Below are 23,738 nucleotides of genomic sequence, written 5' to 3' on the forward strand. Positions count from 1 at the left end.
CTAGTAATGAAATCACCCCTTTTCCCCCCTGACATGGAAGAAAGGTTAAAAAATAGCTGTCAAGCTGTAGTTCTATCATATTGATGCTTATGAACATATTTTGGCCTTGTTTCTTCATCCTTTAGAAGCCCTACTTGACTAGGGATGCTTCCTGTAGCAGTGATGTCCACCCAGTGTGATCTTTTCTTCATCCTTTAGAAGTCCTACTTGACTAGGGATGTTTCCTGTAGCAGTGATGTCTACCCAGTGTGATATCGATGCAGCAGAGCTTCCTTATGGAAGCCATATTTTCTATCATACTAATGTTAATCAGGAAAATAAATGTACTTTATAACCTATTCAATTAATTGCTGTGAGCGCAGAGTGGGCCAATGTCTTCTGAAGGCTCTGATACGGTGGCATCTGATGTGGCAGCAAATTAAAATCACATGGCTGAAGGAGTTACTGCCCCAGCCATCTGCTCAGTCCCTTCAGTGGTTCTTGCTGGGAAGGTGAGGGTGCCTGATCCACTGGTGATTCAGTTGCAGTACCTCTATTTTTCATTGGATTTTGATGCAGACTTATCCTGATCTCAGTTAACCCTGATAGATGATGCAGAATGAGTGCTGTGAAGGTTTGGGAGCAGACTCACAGCTAGGTGAGAGGTAACAGAATCATAGAACAGTTTAGGTTGGAAGGCCTCTGCAAAGCTTATCTAGTCTAACCCCCCTGCAATGAGCAGGGACATCTTCAATAAGATCAGGTCCTTAAATCATGCTGTTGAATGGAGCGGAGGAGACGACTTGGCCATCTGATTTTAATCCATCATCTCATCTCTTGGAGTCCCTGTAGATCTTGAGCTCTGCACTCCTACATTGGTGGGAGCAGGACACTTGGCTCCTCAGAATAGCACAGCTGTCATACATCCCATGTTGAAGGATGTCAGGTTTGTGTCCTGCTCACTCCTCTTCAGCACCTGAACCTTTAAGAGATGATTTTTAATCATACAGCAGGTATATTTGTGTGGCAAATATGGTGCTCTAAAGATGTTGTCTATGCTTTAAGTTGTTTCTAGAAGTAGAAATGTGGGGAATGCAAGAGCTACCATAAGAAGACTTACCCAATCGTCCTTTTTCCATCTTAGGAATGGTCAAAAGGAAGTGGTGCTGTAAAAAATCAGTGAATAAAATAGACTGTGGGACATCTTCCCTATTCATTAGGTTTCATCACAGTCTCTGATAGTTCAGCTCATTCCTTAAACACTGTGTGCGATATCCTTTCCAAATCACATTAAGTCTGACAGCTCTTGTCAGATTGTCTTGATAGATGTGTAAATGGTCAGCCCTGTTATGAATGCCACCAAAATCTGTGCCTCCCTGATACCTCCCATCACCGGATCTAACCACGTGCTCCCGTGTGAGTGAATTCTAAGCTCTCGCTGCACATGGCATAAAACCTATTTGCTTGCGAGGTGTCCCTGCCCATGGCAGGGGGGTTGGAACTTGATGATCTTGAGGTCCTTTCCAACCCTAACTATTCTATGAGTCTATGAATTGCCAGTAATTAATTTAGAGTCCACTGAGGTGTGAAAGTAGGTCTGGTATTTTCCCTTTAGTCTGGATTTAGAAGCAGCAATGCTAAAGGATCTTTTGGGTCATGAAGTCCTGGTCCCTGTCATCAAATGCACAATATCATAGATCCCGCTTTTCATAAACACATTAAGTGTGTCTTCAAAGCAGCCAGGTTCTCATTCCCCATAGCTCTTGTTGAAGGGTATGTGGAGTTATACTGCTTAGTGCTTTACTATTCCTCTAATCCCAAGGAGTTGTAAGGCTGTTTATCAGTGTCTGCTCATCCAGTCCACGTGAACTTCACCATCTCTCCCTTGGGGCAGCAGTGGTGTGGGTAACGTGGAGTCATCTGCAGGTGTGTCTGCTCAGAGCTACTCAGCCTTTCTGCAGCTCAGTAATGAGTAAATTAAACATCATGAGTGTCCTGGTTTAAGCCCAGCCGGCAACCCAGAACCACACAGACACTCACTCACTCCCCCCCATTCCTCCCTCTGCTCCCAGAGGGGTGGGGAGGAGAATCAAAAGGATGCAACTCCCACAGGTTGAGATAAGAGCAGCCCAGTAACTAAGGTATAACACAAACCACTGCTGCTACCACCAATAATAATAATGATAAGGGAAATAACAAGGGAAGAGAACACAACCGCTCACCACCCACCGACCGATACCCAGCCTGACCGAGCAGTGATCTAGCCCTTCCAGGTAACTGCCCCCAGTTTATAGAGTGGGCATGACGTGCTGTGGTCTGGAATAGCGCTTTGGTCAGTTTGGGTCAGGTGTCCTGTCTCTGCTTCATCCCGGCTTCCCCTGCTCCCTGGCAGAGCATGAGGCTCATAAAGTCCTTGGTCACAGTAAACATTACTGAGCAGCAACTAAAAGCATCAGTGTTATCAGCGCTGTTCCCAGGCTGAAAGTCAAAAACACAGCACTGCACCAGCTACTAAGAAAGAGAAAAATGACTGCTACTGCTGAACCCAGGACAATGAGTTTTGCTATAGAGGCTTAAGATGATCTTCAGTTCCAAACAGGACCTTTTCAGTGGCAATACTTCTGCTTGTCTCCTGCCCAGTTTTTGATCCAAAACCTTGCATAACTTCTATGATTCTGTCTGGTTCTGGGACTGAATTTTAGTAATATCTTTCTTCAGGAGTCAACCAGTAAAACCTTTTCAGAAACTGACATTTATTTAGGAGAAAGTTGAGCTTGTTTTGAAGGGACTCAGGCTTATTATGAGCTATTTCTAACTCTTGGTCACAAAGACTGGTCTTAGCAACCATGGTTTGGAAGGACTTCAGATTCAGTAGTAAGGTATGTTTTATTGTTGTGGTAACTGCTCAGGATCACCTTGAGCTCTCGACCTCTTAGAATCAAACAAGACTGGATATGACCCAGTGCAGCCCAGAAAGGCAGTCGTACCTTGGGCTGCATCCAATGGAGTGTGAGTATCAGGTCAAGGGAGGTGATGGTACTGCTCTGCTCTGTTGAGACCTCTCTTGGAGCACTGTATGCAGCTCTGGAGTCCTCAGAGCATTCAGCTCTGGAGACTCCTTGGGTGATACTGGGTCCCCTTGAAGATAAGTGGTTATTCTACCCCGAGAGAGAGGTCCTCTTGGCTCCTTCTGTTGCATTATTTGAACCGAGCAGACTGCGTTAGGGTGAGGGGTGATGGTTTTAAACTAAAAGATGGGAGATTCAGGCTGCATGTGAGGAAGAAATTCTTTACAGTGAGGGTGGTAAAACTCTGGCACAGGTTGCCCAGACAGGTGGTGGATGCATCATCCCTCTGTGGAGACGTTCAAGGCCAGGCTGGATGTGGTTCTGGGCAACCTGATCTAGTTGAAGATGTCCCTGCTTATTGCAGGGGGTTGGACTGGATGAGCTTTGAAGGTCCCTTCCAACCCAAACCATTCACTGATTCTAATGGAGCTACTTTAATTTGCTCCTTCTACACAGAACTGAATCAAACCCACTACCATTAATTGCAACAGCATCTTGACATGATAACCAAATTTCTCCTCCACTCTCTGCATTCAGACCCCTTCTCCCGGAGGCAGAAAGGTGGCACGAGCGATCTTGATGTGCCACCTGCCTTCAGAGAATCATAGAATCATAGAATAGCTAGGGTTGGAAAGGACCTTAACATCATCAAGTTCCAACCCCCTGCCATGGGCAGGGACACCTTGCTCTAAACCATATCACCCAAGGCCTCGTCCAACCTGGCCTTGAACACTGCCAGGGATGGAGCATTCACAACCTCCCTGGGCAACCCATTCCAGTGCCTCACCACCCTAACAGGAAAGAATTTCCTCCTTATATCCAATCTAAACTTCCCCTGTTTCAGTTTTAACCCATTACCCCTTGTCCTATCACTACAGTCCCTAATGAAGAGCCCCTCCCCATCATCCCTGTAGGCCCCCTTCAGATACTGGAAGGCTGCTTCCCAATGAAGCTCACATTTCATCTGCTTTCTTTGCCTGCAGTATTGCTCCTCTTTAGTGGCACAGCATTGCCAGAGAGATCTTACAAAGCTGACAACATCCAAGAGACAGATTATCTCCATTCGGAGTTAATTTCTGTTTCCCAGCAGGGCTCTGCTGTGACCCCGCTGGGTTTGGAAGTGCTGCTGTTTGGTTAATAGAGGAATGTTTTGTGGATGATTGTATCCGCGCTCTGCTGGCGCCAAGTTTGGCTTCAGCTGCTCCCTCGCCTTCTTACTCGCAGTTGCGAGGCCTAAATGGATTTATTCACAGGACAATAACTTGACTGTCATTAGCATAGGGGGGAATAATGTATGAGCAAGCTATAAAACAAAATGCTCATTCCCTGCCATCCATAACTGCCTGGGAGGTCTCTTAAAGATGTACTGTAGGGAGCCATCTGCTCGGAAGGGGAGATGGGACTGTCAGGAAATGAGACGCGAGTCAGACATGGGAAGGGAAGATCTATAGGATCATCCAGACCATTTGCTGAGCAGGACTGCTCATTATTGCTCTGGCTGGGAATTGAACAGTGACATCTCCATTGTTATTAGACATTGCTCGGAATGAGCTGACCCAGTGGGTCTTTCATTTCCCAGTCTGGTTCTCCTTTTCCCTCCTAGAATGTGATTTGGGGGGAGAAGGCAGCTTCTTTTTCACGCCGCCCTTTTGCTGCATTTTGGAAGCAGGATTTTGTTGTTGTGCAGGGATTTGTTTGTCTTTGCCACAGTGGAAATCCTGAGTTAGGATCAGATGGCTGCTGAACTGCTGAGTTCATTTAATTCTTCTTGCTCCTTGCAGGGAGCTCAAAGGAGTGGAAATACTGGTCACATAGTGTGGGAAACTGTCAAGTGCAACTGAATACTCTTTTGCTTCTTTGAGTCTGGGTTTTGGGATTAAGGTGCAGGTATTTGGGCAGATCGTGATAAAATACCCTAGGAGCATAGTTAAGGTATAGTCAGCCCCTGTGTTATGATTGGGAAAGGGGGAAAGAACAAAGCTGAATGAAGGAATGGTTCCTCTGATGTGTAATTCAGGGTTTATCTATAGGAGTGTTCTCAACACATGACATTTGACTTTACAGCACCAGGCAAACAATGCAGCTGGCTCCTAACACACATATTTATCACAGAGCTTGGCCCCCATCCAGACCTTGGTTTGTATTGAAAGGTGTTAGATGGAGCTCTATGAGAGGTGTTGTTTTTCCATCCCTCTTCATGTGAATAGGGTGGTTAAAGTCACTTTGGCAGTAACTGAGCCCCTTCTATGAGATTCGCTGCACACATCCAAGTGATCCCATTTCCACACTGGGTTAAGCTGGTGAGGCTAACCTTTCCTACAGGAGATGGTCAATCTCAAAGTGAATGCAACTTTCCTCGTTTCCATCCTAATACTTTGAAGCATCCTGCTTCAGAAATAGTCCCACAGTTGGACCTGTCATCAGCTGGGGTCTAAGTCAAGAATAGGGAAGTCGCTTTGTTGATGAAGGATAAAACAGTCTTCTAAGTGTTTAACACCCACAAGTCTCATTGTAATTGCTGCTTGTCTTTGCAAGAATGGAATCATGGTGTCTGTTCTCCCATCTCCTGAGCAGGAGAGCGTGTCACACATGAATCTCATGGGGTTTTAGTGGTCACTCGGTTTTGATTAATGCAATGTTAATACAAGCTGTCGGATACTTGGAACGAGCTGCTCACAATCTCCATGCATGAGGAGTTTTGAAAGACTCCTTTGGGGATATCCAGGGCCAGAAGTGTGATCCCCTTAGTCTTTGATGTGTACAACACAAGGCTTAGTTTATTGACTCAATCAGAAGTGATACTGTTACATGCAACACATAATTTTCTCCTGTCTGCTTTTTGGGCAGAGCACTTCACACTGCATCTTCTCTGTGGGGCTGGTGATGGACACCAGTGCTGTGCAAGGGCAGTCTGAGCTGCCCTTAAACTGATCAACTCCAACCCTGCTTATAGCCCAAGAGTAAGTGCAGGAAAGTAAACAAGCAGAATGAATGAACCTATAGAGCTTTTAAATCCTCTGCTTTGTTTTGCAAGAGATGATTCAGTTGATCTCTTTTGTGGTTTCCAGCTTAGGAAGCAGGTCGAAGGAGGTGATCCTGCCCCTTTACTCTGCTCTTGTGAGACCTCACCTGGAGTATTGTGTGCAGTTCGGTGTCCTCAACATAAAAAGGACATGGAACTGTTGGAACAAGTCCAGAGGAGGGTCATGAGGATGCTCAGGGGACTGGAGCACCTCCCATATGAAGATCGGCTGAGAAAGTTGGGGCTGTTCAGCCTGGAGAAGAGAAGGCTGCGTGGAGACCTCATAGCAGCCTTCCAGTATCTGAAGGGGGCCTATAGGGATGCTGGGGAGGGACTCTTCATTAGGGACTGTAGTGATAGGACAAGGGGTAATGGGTTAAAACTTAAACAGGGGAAGTTTAGATTGGATACAAGGAGGAAATTCTTTCCTGTTAGGGTGGTGAGGCACTGGAATGGGTTGCCCAGGGAGGTTGTGAATGCTCCATCCCTGGCAGTGTTCAAGGCCAGGTTGGACGAGGCCTTGGGTGAGATGGTTTAGTGTGAGGTGTCCCTGCCCATGGCAGGGGGGTTGGAACTGGATGATGTTAAGGTCCTTTCCAACCCTAACTATTCTATGATTCTAATCTCTGCCAAGGGCTTCATAAAGTGGAAATTTCACCAGATTGAGGGTATCTGGATTCTGTTTGTGTGTGTAGACACATATGTGTGTTAATTTAATCATATAATGTGCAAATAATAATGTACCTTGAGTGCATTACTTCTCATTTCCTGATGGTTTTGCTTTTTATTGACTATGTTGTACCTTGAAGGAGGAGCAGCAGAAGGTGTTCTGAGAAGACCTCAGCTCTATGAGGGTTACATCTGGAGATGGTTAAAAGGCCTTTTCTTGCTGTCTCATAGTGTGATTTCTTCATACCAGTGATGTATTTGTTTGAAATCCTTTGGAAGCAGAGGAAATTGGGGTTGGGGAGTCCTTGTCTTGTTCGGGAGAGTCTAGTGGTTAGAGCATTGGCCTGTGCAGAAAGACATCCAATGTTAAGTCCTTTAGCTGAATGAACGGTCTAGGAGAAAAAGTTCTCTCTTTTCTGTTGGTTTCCTAACCACTGAGACAGGCAGAGGTCAGTTTTGTCTATAAAAAGCATTTCAGCATGAGTCTGTTCTAATGGAGATGTGGATAAGGTCTTGATTTTGCCTGTTATTTTGGGGGCAACCTAAATTAGAAACATCAGGAGTTGCTGCGAAACCAAATCCTCATCCTCTGGCCCCTTGTGAGCATTGGGGTGTAAATTCCCTTTGTGATTTTTCACTTTCTCCCTTAAAGTTAAGCTCACCCTTAGCTCTGCGGAATCCAATAGCTGCAACATGAGGGCAGCTCTGGGAGCTGATGGCTGATGATGTGGTCCATCAGTCACTGATGTCAATGGTAATATTCAGCCCTGCATGCACAGGGCTACATTATGTGTGACAAGTTCTCAGCAAAAGCCTTGTAGTGAGGGTTTTAGCAAGAATAGCAGAAATTCGTCTCAAGTTAGTTGCTGTAAGTGACCTTTAAAAGCATTTTGGAATATGTAAGATTTCTTGGGTTTACACTTTAATTCCCACATGTAGAAAAGAAACATCTATAGTTATAGAATCATAGAATTATGGAATGGTTTGGGTTGGAAAGGACCTTAAAACTCATCCAGTTCCAACCCCCTGCCACCGGCAGGGACACCTTCTCCTAGACCATCCAACCTGGCTTTGAACACCTCATTGATTCGACAGTTCCCATTAATTCTTGGTGAATATAGGCTATAGTTACAGTCTTTGCATTGGTATCTATATGGAGAGCATAAATCCAGGGACACAATATTGTCTGATTCTGGATGCTAAGCCATCCTCCATCTATTTTTTACTATTGCTTTTGTTCTTTCATCAGCCACCTGCCCTTGTGCTCACTGTCTTTCCTAGAGCATCTCTCCTCCACACAGGACATGTGTATGGCCTCTCTCTAGCAAGAAAGTTTTAATAGGGATATATGCTTTAAATGCTGGGGCTCCAGGACTGAAGAAAGCAGACCTTGGAGCACACAGAGCATTCATAACAGCAATACAGATGGGTCTGAATCTCTGAATGGGACTAGGCGTATGAAAACATCTATTATAAAACAAGGTTCACTCTGCTGCCAGAATGGATGGCCTGCTTCTGAGCATCATTAATTCCACAGCCCACGTGCAGTTTGTATCGTGTGGCAGCTGCTAATGATGTTCTAGAGCAGATATTACAAAGGAGAAAGAAACCTGCTACTCAGTACCTGAGAGAGAAACCATCACCTTGCTATGGGTTTACCTGTAATTGGGAACAGGGTGTAAAATCCTAAAAAGAGCCGTTTCTGGGAATATTCAGGGGGGACTCAAAGTGTCAGGGATAAGGTTTTCAGCTCCTCGTGCAGGAAATATCTGGATGTTTTATTCCTTTTCATTGCAGCCCTGCACAAATGTATATTGATTAATAAAGGAGGAGCGTGGCCTGTGCCTGACACTTTTAAGTGATAAACAGTTATGCAGCAGTAAAGAGGGTATATTAAAGGCTAAGAGCTAATGACTTTTCTTGTGTATGTAACACATTAAACCCAGCATGAAGCTACAGCTATTTTATCATGCTGCTAATGTCCCTGACAACATTCACTTGGTGGGAGTGAATGGATGGAAAGCCATCTACAGAAGTAAATTAAAATACCTTAAAAAATGCCTTTAATAATAGCTACAGAACTCAGCTGGATCAGGGAAGTGAGAGATACAAAAGACCTATTAAGTTATCCAGTCCATCTCCCTGCCAAGGCAGCGATATTCCTTATTATGCAGTTACTACTGTATCATTCAGTGAAGATTTAAATGTCTCAAGTGCCAGTGCCTCTGATGATGGGAGAGCAATCTAAAGGCTGGAAGATTGGTCTGTCACAAACTTTCCCCTGTGTGCAACCTAATTTTTCCTTCCCTGCTCATCTGCACTGCACACATAAGATGTGCAGTGGGAATAAAGGGATGAAATCCTTACCCAAGTGTTAACTTCTCTATTTCCTGCTTTTTAAGCTTGTAACAATGCTGAGTTAGCAGCCTGCTTGGTACTGGGGATTCATGCTTGTTTGTTTGAAGGCTCAAAAGACATCAAGCAGATGCTTCCAGTGCCATGGCTGTGATTTACTGCAGCATGTATCTGGAGGTAACAGCCACCTTGGAAGGGATTCTCAGTGGCTTCTGCAGGATTGACCCACTGAATCCTATCTCTTTTTGGCCTGCTGGCAAGCACCTGGGCACTGGCTAAGGGTTGATGTGCTGAGAGCTCTCCTTTTGTGGGGAATTTAGGAGATCTGAATAGTTATGGTGCCTTTCGTGGGGTCAGATTTGCATTGCTAGTTCTGGAGAAGAAAATGTCACTGCTTTTAGGTGTTTCTGTGTCAGAGCTTTTGGGATGGCCAGGTGGTTTTGTTTGGCTAGTTGTTTTTAAGCATAACTTGGGCATCTTCTGCCACAGAGTGTGTTTGAACTCAAAATCAGGATAAATGCATCCAGTATAACCAGCCATAGACATTCACCCTGTGATTTCTGCATCAAGCCCTTAACTCTGGTTTGAGTGTCACTAGTCTTTCAGAAAAGCACCTGGGCTTGACTTGGAGCCTTGAAGAGATGGAGAAGCAGCACAAGCAAGCTGTTGGTGTGCTTAATTACCTTCACTGTTAAAAAACATGTAGCTCATTGCTGCTCTGGTATGATTCTGGTATGAGCTTCAGCTCCCATCTGCTGGATCTTGTTACGGCTGGCTTAGAAGGTTTGAGTAAAATAAGTAAGGAGCTTTAAATATATTCTAGTGTCAAATACATTCAGGAGCTCAAAAAGTTCTTTTTTCCCTTTTTTCTGGGTTCCCCCCCCTTTTCTATGCAGATGTGTGAACAGAAGTGTCGTGATAGCCATCAGGTCCAGTTCATTGGGGCTACATAGAGTGGGCAGTTGAGGAGACCGTTTTTCCTTGGTGATGGAAATATGTAGATGTATTATGTATGTAACATGTGTAGTTGTATTGTCCCATTGTTCCATCTTGATGGTGGCAAAATTGGTTTCTGGTGGGACAGATGACCTGTATCTCATACAAGGGTGAACATCAGTCTCCAGTGGACACTAAGGATGGCAAAAAAGAGCTGAATTGCAACCCAGATCTTGTCCATGTCTTAGATTATGTGAAAAGGTAAGAAGGAAGGTGTTGGCCGCTTCTAACCTCTGATGCTGTAAGAAAAGACTCACGTTTGATTAGAAAATCAAAGTTTTTAATTAAAACTAAGGTTTTAAAATGAAAAATTAAAGTTTAATGGGGAAATCTTCCTAGGAAAACTTTCCCTTGGTGTGAAGCTCAATCTGGAGCACAAGCCTGTCGCAGACTTGGACAAAGAATGTGATGGAAAACCCCATCCAATCATACCCACGATCCTTGTGCTTCCTCTCCGGTCTTCTCTGGCTTTGGGATTTGGCCTCAATATTGTCAATAATACATGTGTGCCTTTAGATTATGCAGGCTGTACTTCAAATTGCATAAGTAATATAAGTAAGATAAGCATCACCTAGCTTTTATTTAAATCACTGCAGTGGATAGGTTGAAAACACTCATGACAGACTCAAATGCGTTCAAATCATGGAGTCTGGGAAATCCTAAATAATGGATATAGAGTTTAGAGGAAGAAAACAGCTCTTCTGCATAGCCAAAGGTGATAGAGTAATAAGCAGACTTTACACTACATGTTTTCCATGTTGGTTTTTTAATGTAGATTTTACTGTTCATCAATATTCTGGTTCACTGGAGCAAATGTTTTCTGGATCACACAGTGCCAGGCAGATAAGAGCTATCCAAGACCCTGTTTGTGCACTCATTGGTTGCTGCAGCGTCACATTTAATGTGAGAAACACAGCGTATCCTGGGATCCCATTCACATCCATGGGGAAGACACTCAGGACCTCGCAGAATAAAGCCCATAAAAAATTCAGTACCACCTGCAGTGAAAAAGGCAGAGATGTAGCTTTAAAAAGAAACCCCTTAGAGTTAGGAGCATTTGGGAAGCAAAGTTGTAGTAGGATGTAGTATAACCATAGTAACAGGCAGGATTCAGCAGAACTGATACTGGAATAATGAATTTTGCTGGGAAAAAAAAAAATGAGGAAAGCAGACTATCAGATTTTGAGATGGTAAAAAAAGGGGGGGTTTTGCATTTAAACACATATTTGAATTGATAGATGCTAGAAACTCCAGCCCTTTGTAAACCCTGGCTGTACCACAGAAGAAAACAAATTGAAAAGCCCCCTTATCTCTCAGTGTGAAATAACCACTAATCAGTAAAAGAGAACATTTAGACTATCATCATTCCCCTGTTAGCCAAAAAATACATTACTTTCATTGTTTTTTTCCTTCTATTTTAGTTGGGGTAACTGCAGCACTGATTTACTGAAATAGGGGTACAGGTTGGTTCCCTATGGCAATGATGGAGCACCCAGGTCTCCTGCCCAGCCTGTGCCCGCTCTCCAAGGCACAGGGCTTATGTTGGCTGTTTTTTAGGCATCAGACAGGCTTCAGCAGCCAGTTTATCCCAGTATTCAGTGAAAACTGTCTTCCCAGCTCCTGATTTTCTTGTTTCAAACAATTTCCATCTCTAATTCTGCTCTTTAATGTCATCTGATGAGACAAAAGAACAGTTATTTCAGTGGCATCACAAGATAATTGTTTAACTGCTGGAATTTGGGCAAAGAGAGTAAATGCATTTGTGGGGGATTTTGTCTCCATCTCTTTGCTCTTCGAGGCACTGACAGCACCTGGTATTTATCAGCTCACAAGAGCTTGGCCAGGTATTTAAAGCAGCTCAACCTGTGAAGCAAAGCACATGCTGGGAGATGGCTGTAGAGCAACTTTTCACCCACCTGCTGGTAACAAACCCTTGTTAATTGACAGCAGAATAACCAGATTGCAACTGGCAGCCTAATGCTGTGGGGCATCACAGGTCAGAGCACAGGGAGAGGCAGGATGGCAGCTGGGAGCATGGGATGGAGAGGCAGCACGGGCAGGATGGGTGTCTGTGTTAAAGCTGATTGCCTTTGAAGTGATCTTGGCAAAGCTCCCATGGATGCTGAAAACCCATTAGTCTTTATAAATGTCCTAATAAAATTAATCATAATATTAATGAATCATAGAATAGAATGGATTGGAAGGGACCTGAAAAGACAGAATCATACAATCACAGAATCATAGAATGGTTTGGGTTAGAAAGGAGCTTAAGGTGTTCTAGTTTCAACCCCCAAGATCATATGGTCCAGCATCGCATGGGAAAGGGAGATGAGGTTATCCAGCATCCTCACCAGTTGTGCCTTAAATCCCTTCAGCAGCAGGGACTCTTACCACCCTGGAGAGGTTGGTCCAGTGAATGATTGTGCTTACTATAAACGTCTTACTTACTTAAGTGGAGATGAAACCTTTCCTGGTGCAACGTGTACCCATGGCCCCGTGTTTTCCCCATGCATGTGGCTCCATGTGAAAAGAGACCATTCTCTTGATAGCTCCCCTTTAAGTACAGGATAATGTCATAATAAATTTAACCCTAGATTCTGGATCCTAGAACCTGGATCCTGTATGTTATTTATATGCAACCCTAACTATTCTATGATTCTGTGACTCTATGATTTGGGGATTTGCACATCTTATGCAGAATCCTGTGTGCCACGTCAATACCGAAGAGCACATCCAGCTCAGTCCTCTCTCCACGATCCCATCATGTGCTGGAAACACTTGATTGCATCCAGTGGCATTGTGCTGGTCAGATCCTCAAGCACAGGGATGGTGAGCGAGGCTTCCAAAGTTTCCATCCCCTTTACACTCCCAAAGCAAATACTATGCAGGCTCTGGCCCCATTTCAGGCCAAGCAGCTTCCAGACCAGAAGCAGCTGAGACGGACCTGCTGGGGCTGGTGGGAGCATTATGCCTAAACCTCTGTCATTTGAACATCTGCATTGGGCAAGGTGCAGGCAGCAGTTTTGAAGACACCTGCAAAGATATTTGGAGAGGTGGGATGGGAATGGCCAACACTGCAGTATGGACAGTGGGCCCAGAGGGGAATGAGGAAGAATGAGGTTTTGGTATGAGAAAACAAGCTGAAATTGATCTTTACTGGATGCTGTTTCCTTGGGGCCTTGGTTAAGGACTTTGACCATGTGAGGCTTTCCCTGGTGCATGCCATTGGGCAGGGATGGCACCGGGGACTACACGGGCTCCTGAGACAGAGCAGAGCATCCCTCCAGGACCCTGGGCTACAGCTTTGTGAGATACTTGAGCCCAGCAGCAAGATGCCAGGAGATCACCACACTTCGCTGGCATTCAGATGGATCCAAGGGTATCTTGCATCACATGCCCATCAGCCTCATGGCTTCCATCCCAACCTGGCCAGAAACCTTCACAGGCTCATTTCTGTGGCTCATCACACAGTGAGGAATCAGCCTAACACACACAGGTACTACAGGGAAGCCACGCCATCATTCCCAGCAGGAGAGGAGACATGACACTATCTCATAAACACTTCAACTCCAACTGCAGCTTCCAGCTCTGCACCACACTTCCATGGGAAGAACCAGATCTGTGGGGAAGTTTGTCACCTTAATGGATGATGACACAGCACACAGCACCTGAGACAGGTCAGGCGAAACAAATCTGTGTTTATGATGCATTCCTGCTGGGGCAGAGGAAGGCTTCCTCTTCTGACATGATGATTTATAGATCTGCAGCTCTTGCCTGAAGAGTGGTGCCCCGGCATGGGTCAGTGGAGCCCTCTGCTGAGTACACCTCAGTGCTGGAAAGGGAGGATGAGTGCTTTGAAAAGGCAGATGCTGCCAGTTTAACATTTGGGAAGGCAGCTGAGAAGCCATAATTCATAGAATCACTCAATGGTTTGGGTTGGAAGGCACCTTAAAGCTCATCCCGTTCCAACCCCCTGCCACGGGCAGGGACACCTTCCACTAGAGCAGCTTGCTCCAAGGCCCTGTGCCAGTGCCTCAGCACCCTCACAGGGAGCAGCTTCTGTCTTATCTCCAACCTGAACTTCCCCTGTTTCAGTTTGAACCCATCACCCCTTGTCCTATCACTCCAGTCCCTGATGAAGAGCCCCTCTCCAGCATCCTTGTAGCACCCTTCAGACACTGGAACCTGCTCTGAGGTCTCCACGCAGCTTCTCTTCTCCAGGCTCAACAGCCCCAGTTTTGGTTTGAAAAGGTTTGATACAGTACAGTACAAACTGTGGGCTGTCAGCTAAACCCCAGCTTAAAATTCAGATCAGGCTTTTTATTTTTTACCCTTTAAGGTAGCCACATCCTGCACTCATCCGGTGCCTTCCCCTGCCAAGGCATCTCAAGGAGATTTGTAAGTGATAGGCAATAATATACTGATAATGGACAACTACTCCAGTGCCAAGGTCTCTTCTTCCATCTGCTGTGTTTTAAAGAGCCTGTCACCTGGTGAAGACATCCCTGCACAGGTACATCCCCATCTTTGTCTTCTTCCCCCAGGAACATGAAGCAAGTGAACAGAATGGGGAGAAGCTGTGATTTCTGCAGATAAAAACATGTTTTAGGGTGGAGATTGTTCCTCTAAGTGCTTCTTGCCAAGAAATTAGAGAAACCAAAGTGACGGCTTGAAAACCTGAAGGTTTGTGTAGGCTTGACCTGTTGTTTTGAGCTTCTGCATGTTGGGGAATCATTGGGCAACCAGATCTGTTGTACTGAAACTGCATTGTAAGGGAGGGACCCTTAACACCATACCTCCAGCTGCATCCTACTGCATCGAGTGCCCTCTTGCTGTGGAGGAATTCAGTTAGTTTTAATACGTAAGTGAGGTTGCCCAAGATAACAATCCCAAAGCTCTTATTGTAATAATACCTCTGGATCTGTTTATCCTCCATCCCTCAGGGCTGGTGAAAGCCCAGTGCTCAGTGTATAAATTACATCTGCACTGGAGCTGCTTTATGTTACCTGAAGCTCCAACACAACTTTGAGTAAGGACCACATCAAGGCATAATGATTAATGTTTGCAAAACACATGAAAGATAAAACCCACCATGTTAATACCAAGTGGTGCTGCTCTGGTTTATCCCATTACCTCAACAGTAGCTAATGGCCAGGAGGTCAGAAGAAGGGATTTCCTTTTAGTAGCCTTAAGACTCTTTTAAAGCCTTCACCCCCACGTGCTGTAGGAGTAATGAATGGCACCCTTGGTGTGGTGTTAGGATTCAGCACCACGCAGCGTTTTCAGGTGCAAGGAGATGAATATTGTTCCGTGGATGAGTTTCCTTGTTAGCGTGGGGGGTTTTAAAAGGCTTCATTGAAGTGTCTTGCTATAAAATGATGCTTTGATCATCCCCATTTGCTGTTAATGAATCCAGATGGGTCAGAGGCAACTGGATTGTGCCTCTCTGATAATACATGTGCTGCCTTTCATTTTCTCACACGGAGTTTCAGAGCTGGCCCAGCTAACGAATCCAGCTGCATTAACATGGCCTAATGCATCCCAGTACATCATGTCCCCGGAGACACATGCAGATGTGTCAGGATTGCTTTGGAAAAGGTTAAAGTGTTACAGAAATATAGCCATTCCGTACCTGGTACTGTTTGCTTTCATATGGTAATCTCCTTTTTTCATTCTTTCATATTTTTCAATCATAAAAGTAGCTTTCTGTTGCCTTTCAATCAAAAGATCTCATTCTGAAATGAAGATATTGGCAGGAGCTTAGCTGTGATTTTAATGTTGTTGTACAGAGGAGAAAGTAAGTGGGAGAATCTACGTAGAAACCAGCAATACCTTCTCTTTTAACATACAGCCTTTGGTGGTGTAAGTTGTTGCTTGCTCAAAGGTTGAGTTACATAAAGAAATAGAAAGCTGGTCTAGAAATCAAAGACCAGCTTTGATTCCTCTTTGTGCGGTTGTACAGCCAATCCATGAAGTTTGCTATAAGATGAGGGTGCCTTGGAGAGCAGATCCTTCTCCTGATAAGCCAAGAGAGTTGATAGCTAGCATGAGTCTGCTGAAAATCCCACCCACCTCTCACCAGTGAAATACCAGTGGAAAATGACAAGTGTGATTATCCATGCAAAGAGGAGCAAAGTGGCTTTGTCTTCTAGACAAACTCTTCTACATGAGTTAGGAAGGATTCCTTTATATGGTTTCTTACTCCCTATATATAAGTGTTAACTCATCTCTCACATCAGCAAGTTGGGTCATCATCAGCATCTTTTCCTCTGCTGACAGACAAACACTGTCCACGGGAGCACCTTTAAGCCATCCAGGTGTGAAGCAAAGCACTTTTGCTGCGTCCTCTTGCACCGATTGTGGTTGTTGGTACTTGAAGGTTGAAGGACAGCAGCTCCTTAACCAGCCCAAATGCAGTGAATCATAGAATCATAGAATAGTTTGGGTTGGAAGGGACCTTCAAAGCTCACCTAGTCCAACCCCCCCCCGATGAGCAGGGGCATCTTCATTTAGATCAGGTTGCCCAGAACCACATCTGGTTCATGGCTATGCCCTACCTCTAGCCCAGTGGATCTGACGGATGTAATTTCCCCCAGTTGCTGGGTAATTTTCACACTGCATTTATCAGCCCAATATGATGTTAAGTTTACTCCCAAAGGTGCCACATCTCCCATTTCAGCAGGATTTGGGTGCTGATTTTGCCCTCACTGGTCTCAACCTGTTACACCGACCAGGGACAACAAAGAGCCTGGCTGCTGTTTGAATCCCAGATGAGCTGTGCTCACAGTTTGGAGCCCACCAGGGTGCAAGCAGCACCAGTGACTGCTGCAGCATCACTGTGCAGTTCTCTGCTTCATTTCCTTGCAGTCACTCCAGGTTGCAAGTGCTTTAGGATTGGTTGTTCTCCTCCGTGCATGTCAAGCCCAGGGCAGGACTGAGTATTTATTAAACCACAGATACTTGTAATAACAGGAGAAGCAGCATAAACAGGATCACCTGAGAGGCAGCTACACCAGACTATAGTTTAGTTCAGACCAAATAATCCCTTTTTTTTTCTAACTGCAATATGAAAGATCAGTTAATTCTGTCATTTAAGAGCAAGCTTAAATAAAACACATGAGCAATGAAAGCAAAGGGGTTTGTTTTTGATCCAAGTACAGTTCAGAGCCAAGGACGTATCAGGAACAGCAGAGGCAGTGACTAAACCTTCCTTGAAACCCCCACGTGCTGAGGGATCCTGTGTGCTCGGAATGAGGATGAGGTTGGCAGATGCTTTTTCACCACATCAGGGCCAGGTAGCGGAGCAGAATCAATTCCTGTCACACAGGGGCTGCTCTGGCACAGCAGGATTATGGATCAGGGTGATGCTTCGTGCTTGAATCTGGAAATCAATAGAGAGAAGGAAATTGGGCTTGTGGGGATGCGGCAGTGATGATGATTTGGGGGTTGATGAGGTTTTGCTCTGCAAACTGAGTCATTGAGTCATCTTCACGTCCTGATTAACATAGAGAAAGGGCTAAATTCAGCCTTGATGCAGCTCTCCCAAAATCCCTGCCCCCCACCCCCATATGAGTCCAGAATTACTTAAACATACTAAGGCTCTCAGATGCTTCAGCCTCCTTCTCATGAATAACCTTTCACTCTACCAACCCTAATATTAATTCAGCTTATAGCAACCTGGCACCTTCATAACCTTTCCTCTGTCTTCTTTGTAGCAACCAATGCAATAGAGCAGGCAATGGTATAAATGCAGACTGTGCCAAATCACTTTGGGGTGCCTCTGAAACCCCAAAGCTTTTAAATCTCATGTTATCAGATATATGGTACCTCCTGCAGACTGACCTAACTTGTTCATCTACAGGACATGGAGGAGCACTTCTGGCTTGTGGATTTGTGCTGTTGTTCCTATGATTGTGATACACTGCTTGGGGTAACAAAAGGATTGCAAGGTGCTACTTAAACCTCAACCACCAGCAGAAAGCTTGTGCCCTACACATGCAGATTGTATGAATAGGAGCAATTGGTGAAATCACTGGTCTTTAGGATAGTCTGCAATGTGTAAGTCTGGAGTTCCTGGTGAGGATGAAATGCTCAGGGTTTGCAAGTCCAAGCAGAGCTCAGTGAAGCTGTGTACCTGGTTCCTCTAAAAATCACACTTTGGCATTCTGAGGTTTCATCCAGTGAAGGAAAGACCTGGTGACCTGTTCTGGTCCTCAGCAACAGGCTCAGAAATCCAAACCTCATTCAAACCCCTCAGCCACCCTCTTCATTTATCCTCATTCAGTCTGCTTTATGTCACTTGGTGGCATAGACTGCTCCAGCATCTGCTCAGTGTCGTGGAGCATCAGCTGTACAGTTACATCCGTGATGCTGATGAGTAAAACATGAGCAGGCTCAAATTAAGATCCACTCTGAACTGCCATTCATGCTCCAGTTTTTCTCTCTTTTCCAGAGCACTGTAATTGTGGAGAAGACTGTTCAGGACCTGATGAACCTGATGCACGACCTGAGTGCCTATTCGGATCAGTTCCTCAACATGGTGTGTGTGAAACTCCAGGAGTACAAGGACACCTGCACCCTTGCTTACAGGTACAGACAGGCTTGGGAACCAGTGTGTGCTGGAGATACTGCACTTGGGCTTTTGCTGTTCTGCCATCAGTAGGCAGGAGTTACTTCTAGAAATCACTTCTGATGGGACGGACAAGGGTATTTCCTTCTAGGTGGGGAAAAGGTCTGGAATAATGATCATTGGCATGAGAGTCTTGGCTTCCCAGTGACTTTATCCACATCACACTGTGCTTCAGGCTATTTAAATGAGGATGACAGTGATAGAGCTTAGAAACCCCACAGCTTTTCTCTTAATCAGGCAAAAGGTGACCTCAGGTTGGAGATGGAGAGTATAAAGCACCATCTTTAAAATAAATAGCTATATGTAACTATTGCATCCTTGTAAAGCAAGTCAGATCCTTCCGTTTGAGTGGTGCCAAGAGATTCAACTGTGTTTTAATTAAATAGAGATTTGGGTATTCAGGTCTCCTGGTGAAGTAGGAATTAGTAACACCACCACGCAACAGAAACACACACACACTGGGTTTTGTGAAACAAAAAGTTCCTCATGACCCAGCTTCAGTGTGTGCTTGAGCCCAGACCCCCCCCCGTGTGCTGGACTGCACCCCCAGAGCATGAGCAGCAGCTCAGGGAGGGGATCCTGCCCCTCTGCTGTGCTCTGGGGTGATCCTCCCTTGCAGTCCTGATCCAGCTCTGGGGCAGCAGCACAAGAGGACGTGGAGCTGTTGGAGCGAGTGCAGAGGAGGCCATGGAGATGCTGCGAGGGCTGGAGCAGCTCTGCTCTGGAGCCAGGCTGAGAGAGCTGGGCTGGGGCAGCCTGGAGAAGAGAAGGCTCCTGAAGGGGAGACCTTAGAGCAGCTCCAGTGCCTAAAGGGGCTGCAGGAAAGCTGGAGAGGGGCTTGGGACAAGGGCCTGTAGGGACAGGCCAAGGGGAATGGCTTGAACCTGCCCGAGGGGTGACTGAGCTGAGCTCTTAGGCAGAAGCTCTTCCCTGTGAGGGTGCTGAGGCGCTGGCACAGGGTGCCCAGAGAAGCTGTGGCTGCCCCATCCCTGGCAGTGTTCAAGGCCAGGTTGGACACAGGGGCTTGGAGCAAGCTGCTCTAGTGGAAGGTGTCCCTGCCTATGGCAGGGGTTGGAACTGGATGAGCTTTAAGGTCCCTTCCAACCCAAACCATTCAATGTTTCTATGGCTCTTTCCCAAAACTTGTCTGCAAGCTTACTCAGGGTGTCATCAAATGCTCTATCTTAGTCTTTGTTTGTTAGCATTTTGGGGTGATCCACCTCTAAGTGCTTTCCTAACCATCAAAACTAGATGCAGAGTGGTCCCATTGGCCACAGGGTTATCTTGCTGGCTCATTTGGTTTAAATAAGTACTTTGGGTACTTGCTTTATCCTAGATTTCCTGGCTAACCATCAATAAGTAATTTACTCTGTGTACATGCCAGTTGCCCATCTTTAATTTGGCCCTTCCTGGAGAGGGGGACTAGGTGTGTGCGTCATGCCACAGGGATAAATACTTGTGTTGAGACACTACAGATGCTGCAACAGTGTGGGCTAGGATATCTGCTATACATAATCTCCTTTAATAGCTAACTGAGGCTGGCGATAACAGGGAAAGCTGAAAAAGTCCCTTGTGTTTTCTGACCAAGAGCATTAAGAAATTATTTCCTATTGCCTAATCCCATTCAGGAAAAGCTTCATCTGACGAGTGACTGGGTACAGGCTCATTATTGTTAATAGCACCAGCAGTAGCAGTGAGCACATATGGGTCTGAACTTCATCTCAGCACTGATGTAAGTTAGTGGCTGCTCATGTGCCGTGGTCCAAAATGCTCAGATTATACGTGAAACTTCACTGACTGCAGCCAGACAATAGATGTGATTTCTTTGGCTTGAACTTAAAAGGTCCTTCCTTCCTTCCTTTGAGGAGTAATTAGGGCAGCCCTAATTTGGCAATATCCTGATTGCAAGCAGGAGGGAAAAACAGGAAACATTCTGGTTTTGCTGCTAGCAAATGACTGACTGAAATAGAAATCTATATTCATTTCAGATGATGCAGAGGAATGGAGCAGCTCCCCGGCTTTCCCAGGGCGAGCAGTTCGGTCCATGGGGACATTATGCCCTCTGCAGGGATTTTACGTCAGTACGGCTCCATGCAGCCTTGCCGTTTGGACCAGGGAGGTTTGAGATGGGTAAATCCTCGTGTTAGGAAAGTTAGGGAAGGAAGGATTGCTTATAGCTGCTTTAAATCCGAATGAACTCTTTAGAGCTGTGAACTGATACAAGCAGACGAAGCCATAGGAGCAAGGGAGTGTGCGTCCGTTCTTGAGATGCCAAGGTAGTGAGAATTTGGGAAGCCAGAGAGCTGCTTTATCCAAGATCTGCACACGGCATTTGGACATTCCCCACGTGCATGTGTTTCCTGAGCAAATGTGGGTGAAATGTATTCACATACAGGCTCCTCAAAGCAAGGCTGTTTTATTTGGAGTCCTTCGCAGAGCAGATAGCACTGTCAGGACGTCAGCACTGAGAAATGCACAGCTGAGGTTTCTCGTGTTTGATTTCCATTTGGCTCGCATTTCCCAGTAAATGCAAAGAACAAAAACCTGGATATGAATGGATTGGACATTTATCTAAGCAGCAGCTACGGATTTTCTTGTTTTAGTTGATGATGGATTTCAGAAGCGTGTTCAATCTGATGTAGGTGAGATGTCTTCTGCAAATTACATGTTTGTAGCCAGTGCCGTTTCAGTTTGACACAGACTGTTTATGAATGTGAGTTATGTTCCTGAGGGGTTGGGGATTAGAATGAAAATGAAAATGGGAGAGAGAGCCACAAAACCTCCTGCTGTGTTGGCAGTGCTTTTCTTCAGTCTTGTCCAGCCCACACCTAGCTGCTGCTTCAGCAAATTCCCATAATAGCAGCCCTATTCATGAGTTAAGCCTGTAGAGTTAAACTGTGATACTCAAGAGAAGCTCTGCTGTCTTCAGTGCTAAAATTAATCTCTTTCCATGTCTGTCTACGCAAATAAGCCCCATGTTTAGGTATGTCCATGTTGAAGCTGCAGTTCTTACTTTGTTGTCCACCTTTAAGCTGTCCTGTGTGTCCCCCTCCTTCTTACCAGTTTTCATCCTCTGTCCTTCGAACAATGTCCTCTTACACGTTGTTCAACCTGTCTGAAGAGCCTGAGTAAAGGCAACACTCACCCAAGTGAGTCTCTGGAGTCTGTAAAAGAGATGGACATCTCCAAAGAGTAGTTCACCTTAGTTAAAAAGTGGCCAAACTCTCTGGAGATGCTCAGCTTTGTCCTTTGGTTGGGAAGGGAGCTTATGGTGACCAGCCTCCTGCCTGATCTGACTGAGCTAAATGTGATAAGGTGGGATATAACTGAGCCTGTATCTTTCAAAATGATGGAGAAAACCAACATATCTCAGTTCCTGCTTTCCAGCCAGGCAAAATTCATCCAAGGTGTGGGCTCTGCAGTCAAACAGGATTCCTTGGGTCATCAAGAAACACTCTTGCTGCTCAGTTTACTACTTCTCACTGGTATCTTCCTCTTCTTATATCAACTTTGGGGGGTTTAAGTTGTCTTTTTGACTCTTTCTGGGCAGGGGTCTCTCCCTCAGGCCTTTGGGTACCTGGCACATGGTGAGCACATCAGTTTTAACCTCTTAGCAGGGCAAGCAGAGCTCAGCATGGAAGCACGACCTTGGCCCTGGGAAGAGAAACAACTTACTCAAAGCCAGATTTGGCACAAGCCAACAGAGTCCAATTATTCCCCTTGGCCCCAGATGTTTTCCTAATGAAAAGCCATGGCTCCCACATCTGTGTCCAGGGATGTTCCCATCACTGTGCTCCCAACTCAGGGTGACAGTGGTACAAATCTGGGATCATTACCATCAGCAGATGTTTCCTGGATAAAACCCACTGAGCTGTAGAGGGGTGAACCGTCCTCACTCATCATGTGCCATCATCTGTGTGACACCTCTTCCCTACCCGCTCCCAGGAGCTGGGTACAGACAGATGGGATTTTCCTCAGCCCATTGAGCTGTGAATTAATTAGTTCATTATGGCACTGGTGGTAGCAAATAGGGATTGGGTCGGGCTGAGATGGAGTTAATTCTCCCCAGAGCAGCCCTCTGAGTGCTGTGCTTTGTGTTGGTAGCTCAAAGGTGTTGATAACACACCAGTGCTTTGGGTGCTGCTGAGCCCTGCTTGTCAGCATCAAGTCCATCTCTCCACCATTTCCCCCTCACCATTAGGCTGACGGTGGGCAAGATCCTGGGAGGGGACACAGCCAGGACAGATGATCCCAACTGACCAGAGAGATATTCCAGAGCATAAGAGGTCTTTCAGCAATAAAAGCTAAGAGAAAGGAGGATGTGAGGGGACATTTGTTATTACAACATTTGTCTTGGAGCAACTGCTACACATACTCAAGCCCTACTTCTTGGGATGTATAGATGTAGCCTGCTGATGGGAAGTAGAGAATAAATCTTTTGTTTCCTTTTGCTTCACACATGGCCTTTGCTTTTGCTTTATTAAACTGCCTTTATCTTCATCCGCAGGGCTTTTTCCACCTTGTTTTGTCCCCCTCCCATCCTGCTGAGTACAGGAGGGATATAGTAGCTTGGTAGGCGCCTGGCATCCAACCAAGGTCAACCCACCACAGCCTATTACAGCAGCAGGGATAATTACATAGGAGTTTGGGAGAAGGGGGAGGGTTTGAAAAGAAGCATTTTGAGCTGTACTAAAACATGTCATCCTGACTTGTGGTAATTTACTCGAGGCCCTGCATTAGATTGACATTGATAGAAGTTACGGAAGTTGAAAACTGGCTGAGATGCTAGAAAGAAAAGGTGGAGGGAAAGGAGTGTTTAAGTTATGGGAAAAGCTGGGCATCTAACAGGGATCAGGGTATGTCCCACCCTATTGAACATGAGGGGGGTGGTTGGAGTAAAACCAACCTATCTGTAAAGATTAGGAGGTGTTGCAATCATGGGAAAGAATGGGGATATAATTCCAAAGGACCCAGGCAGTGGTGGCTATGTCCCAGCATTGATTACTTTGAAGCTCCCTGT

At 45.5% G+C, this 23,738-nt stretch overlaps 1 protein-coding gene across 1 annotated transcript in view; it reads left to right on the top strand.

The window, feature by feature from the left end:
• The window catches only part of EXOC4 (exocyst complex component 4), a 393,637-nt gene that overhangs the window by 298,124 nt on the left and 71,775 nt on the right, over positions 1 to 23,738 (top strand). Inside the window, exon 12 of the mRNA XM_061346823.1 lies at positions 18,542 to 18,678. Coding sequence (XP_061202807.1) covers positions 18,542 to 18,678 — 137 coding nt within the window. The remainder of the gene's footprint in view (positions 1 to 18,541; positions 18,679 to 23,738) is intronic.

This window comes from Neopsephotus bourkii, unplaced genomic scaffold, assembly GCF_033783945.1.
Source record: "Neopsephotus bourkii isolate Nb327-2 ecotype Australia unplaced genomic scaffold, CSIRO-AGI_Nbou_v1 NB_281, whole genome shotgun sequence".
Lineage (NCBI taxonomy): Eukaryota > Metazoa > Chordata > Aves > Psittaciformes > Psittacidae > Neopsephotus > Neopsephotus bourkii.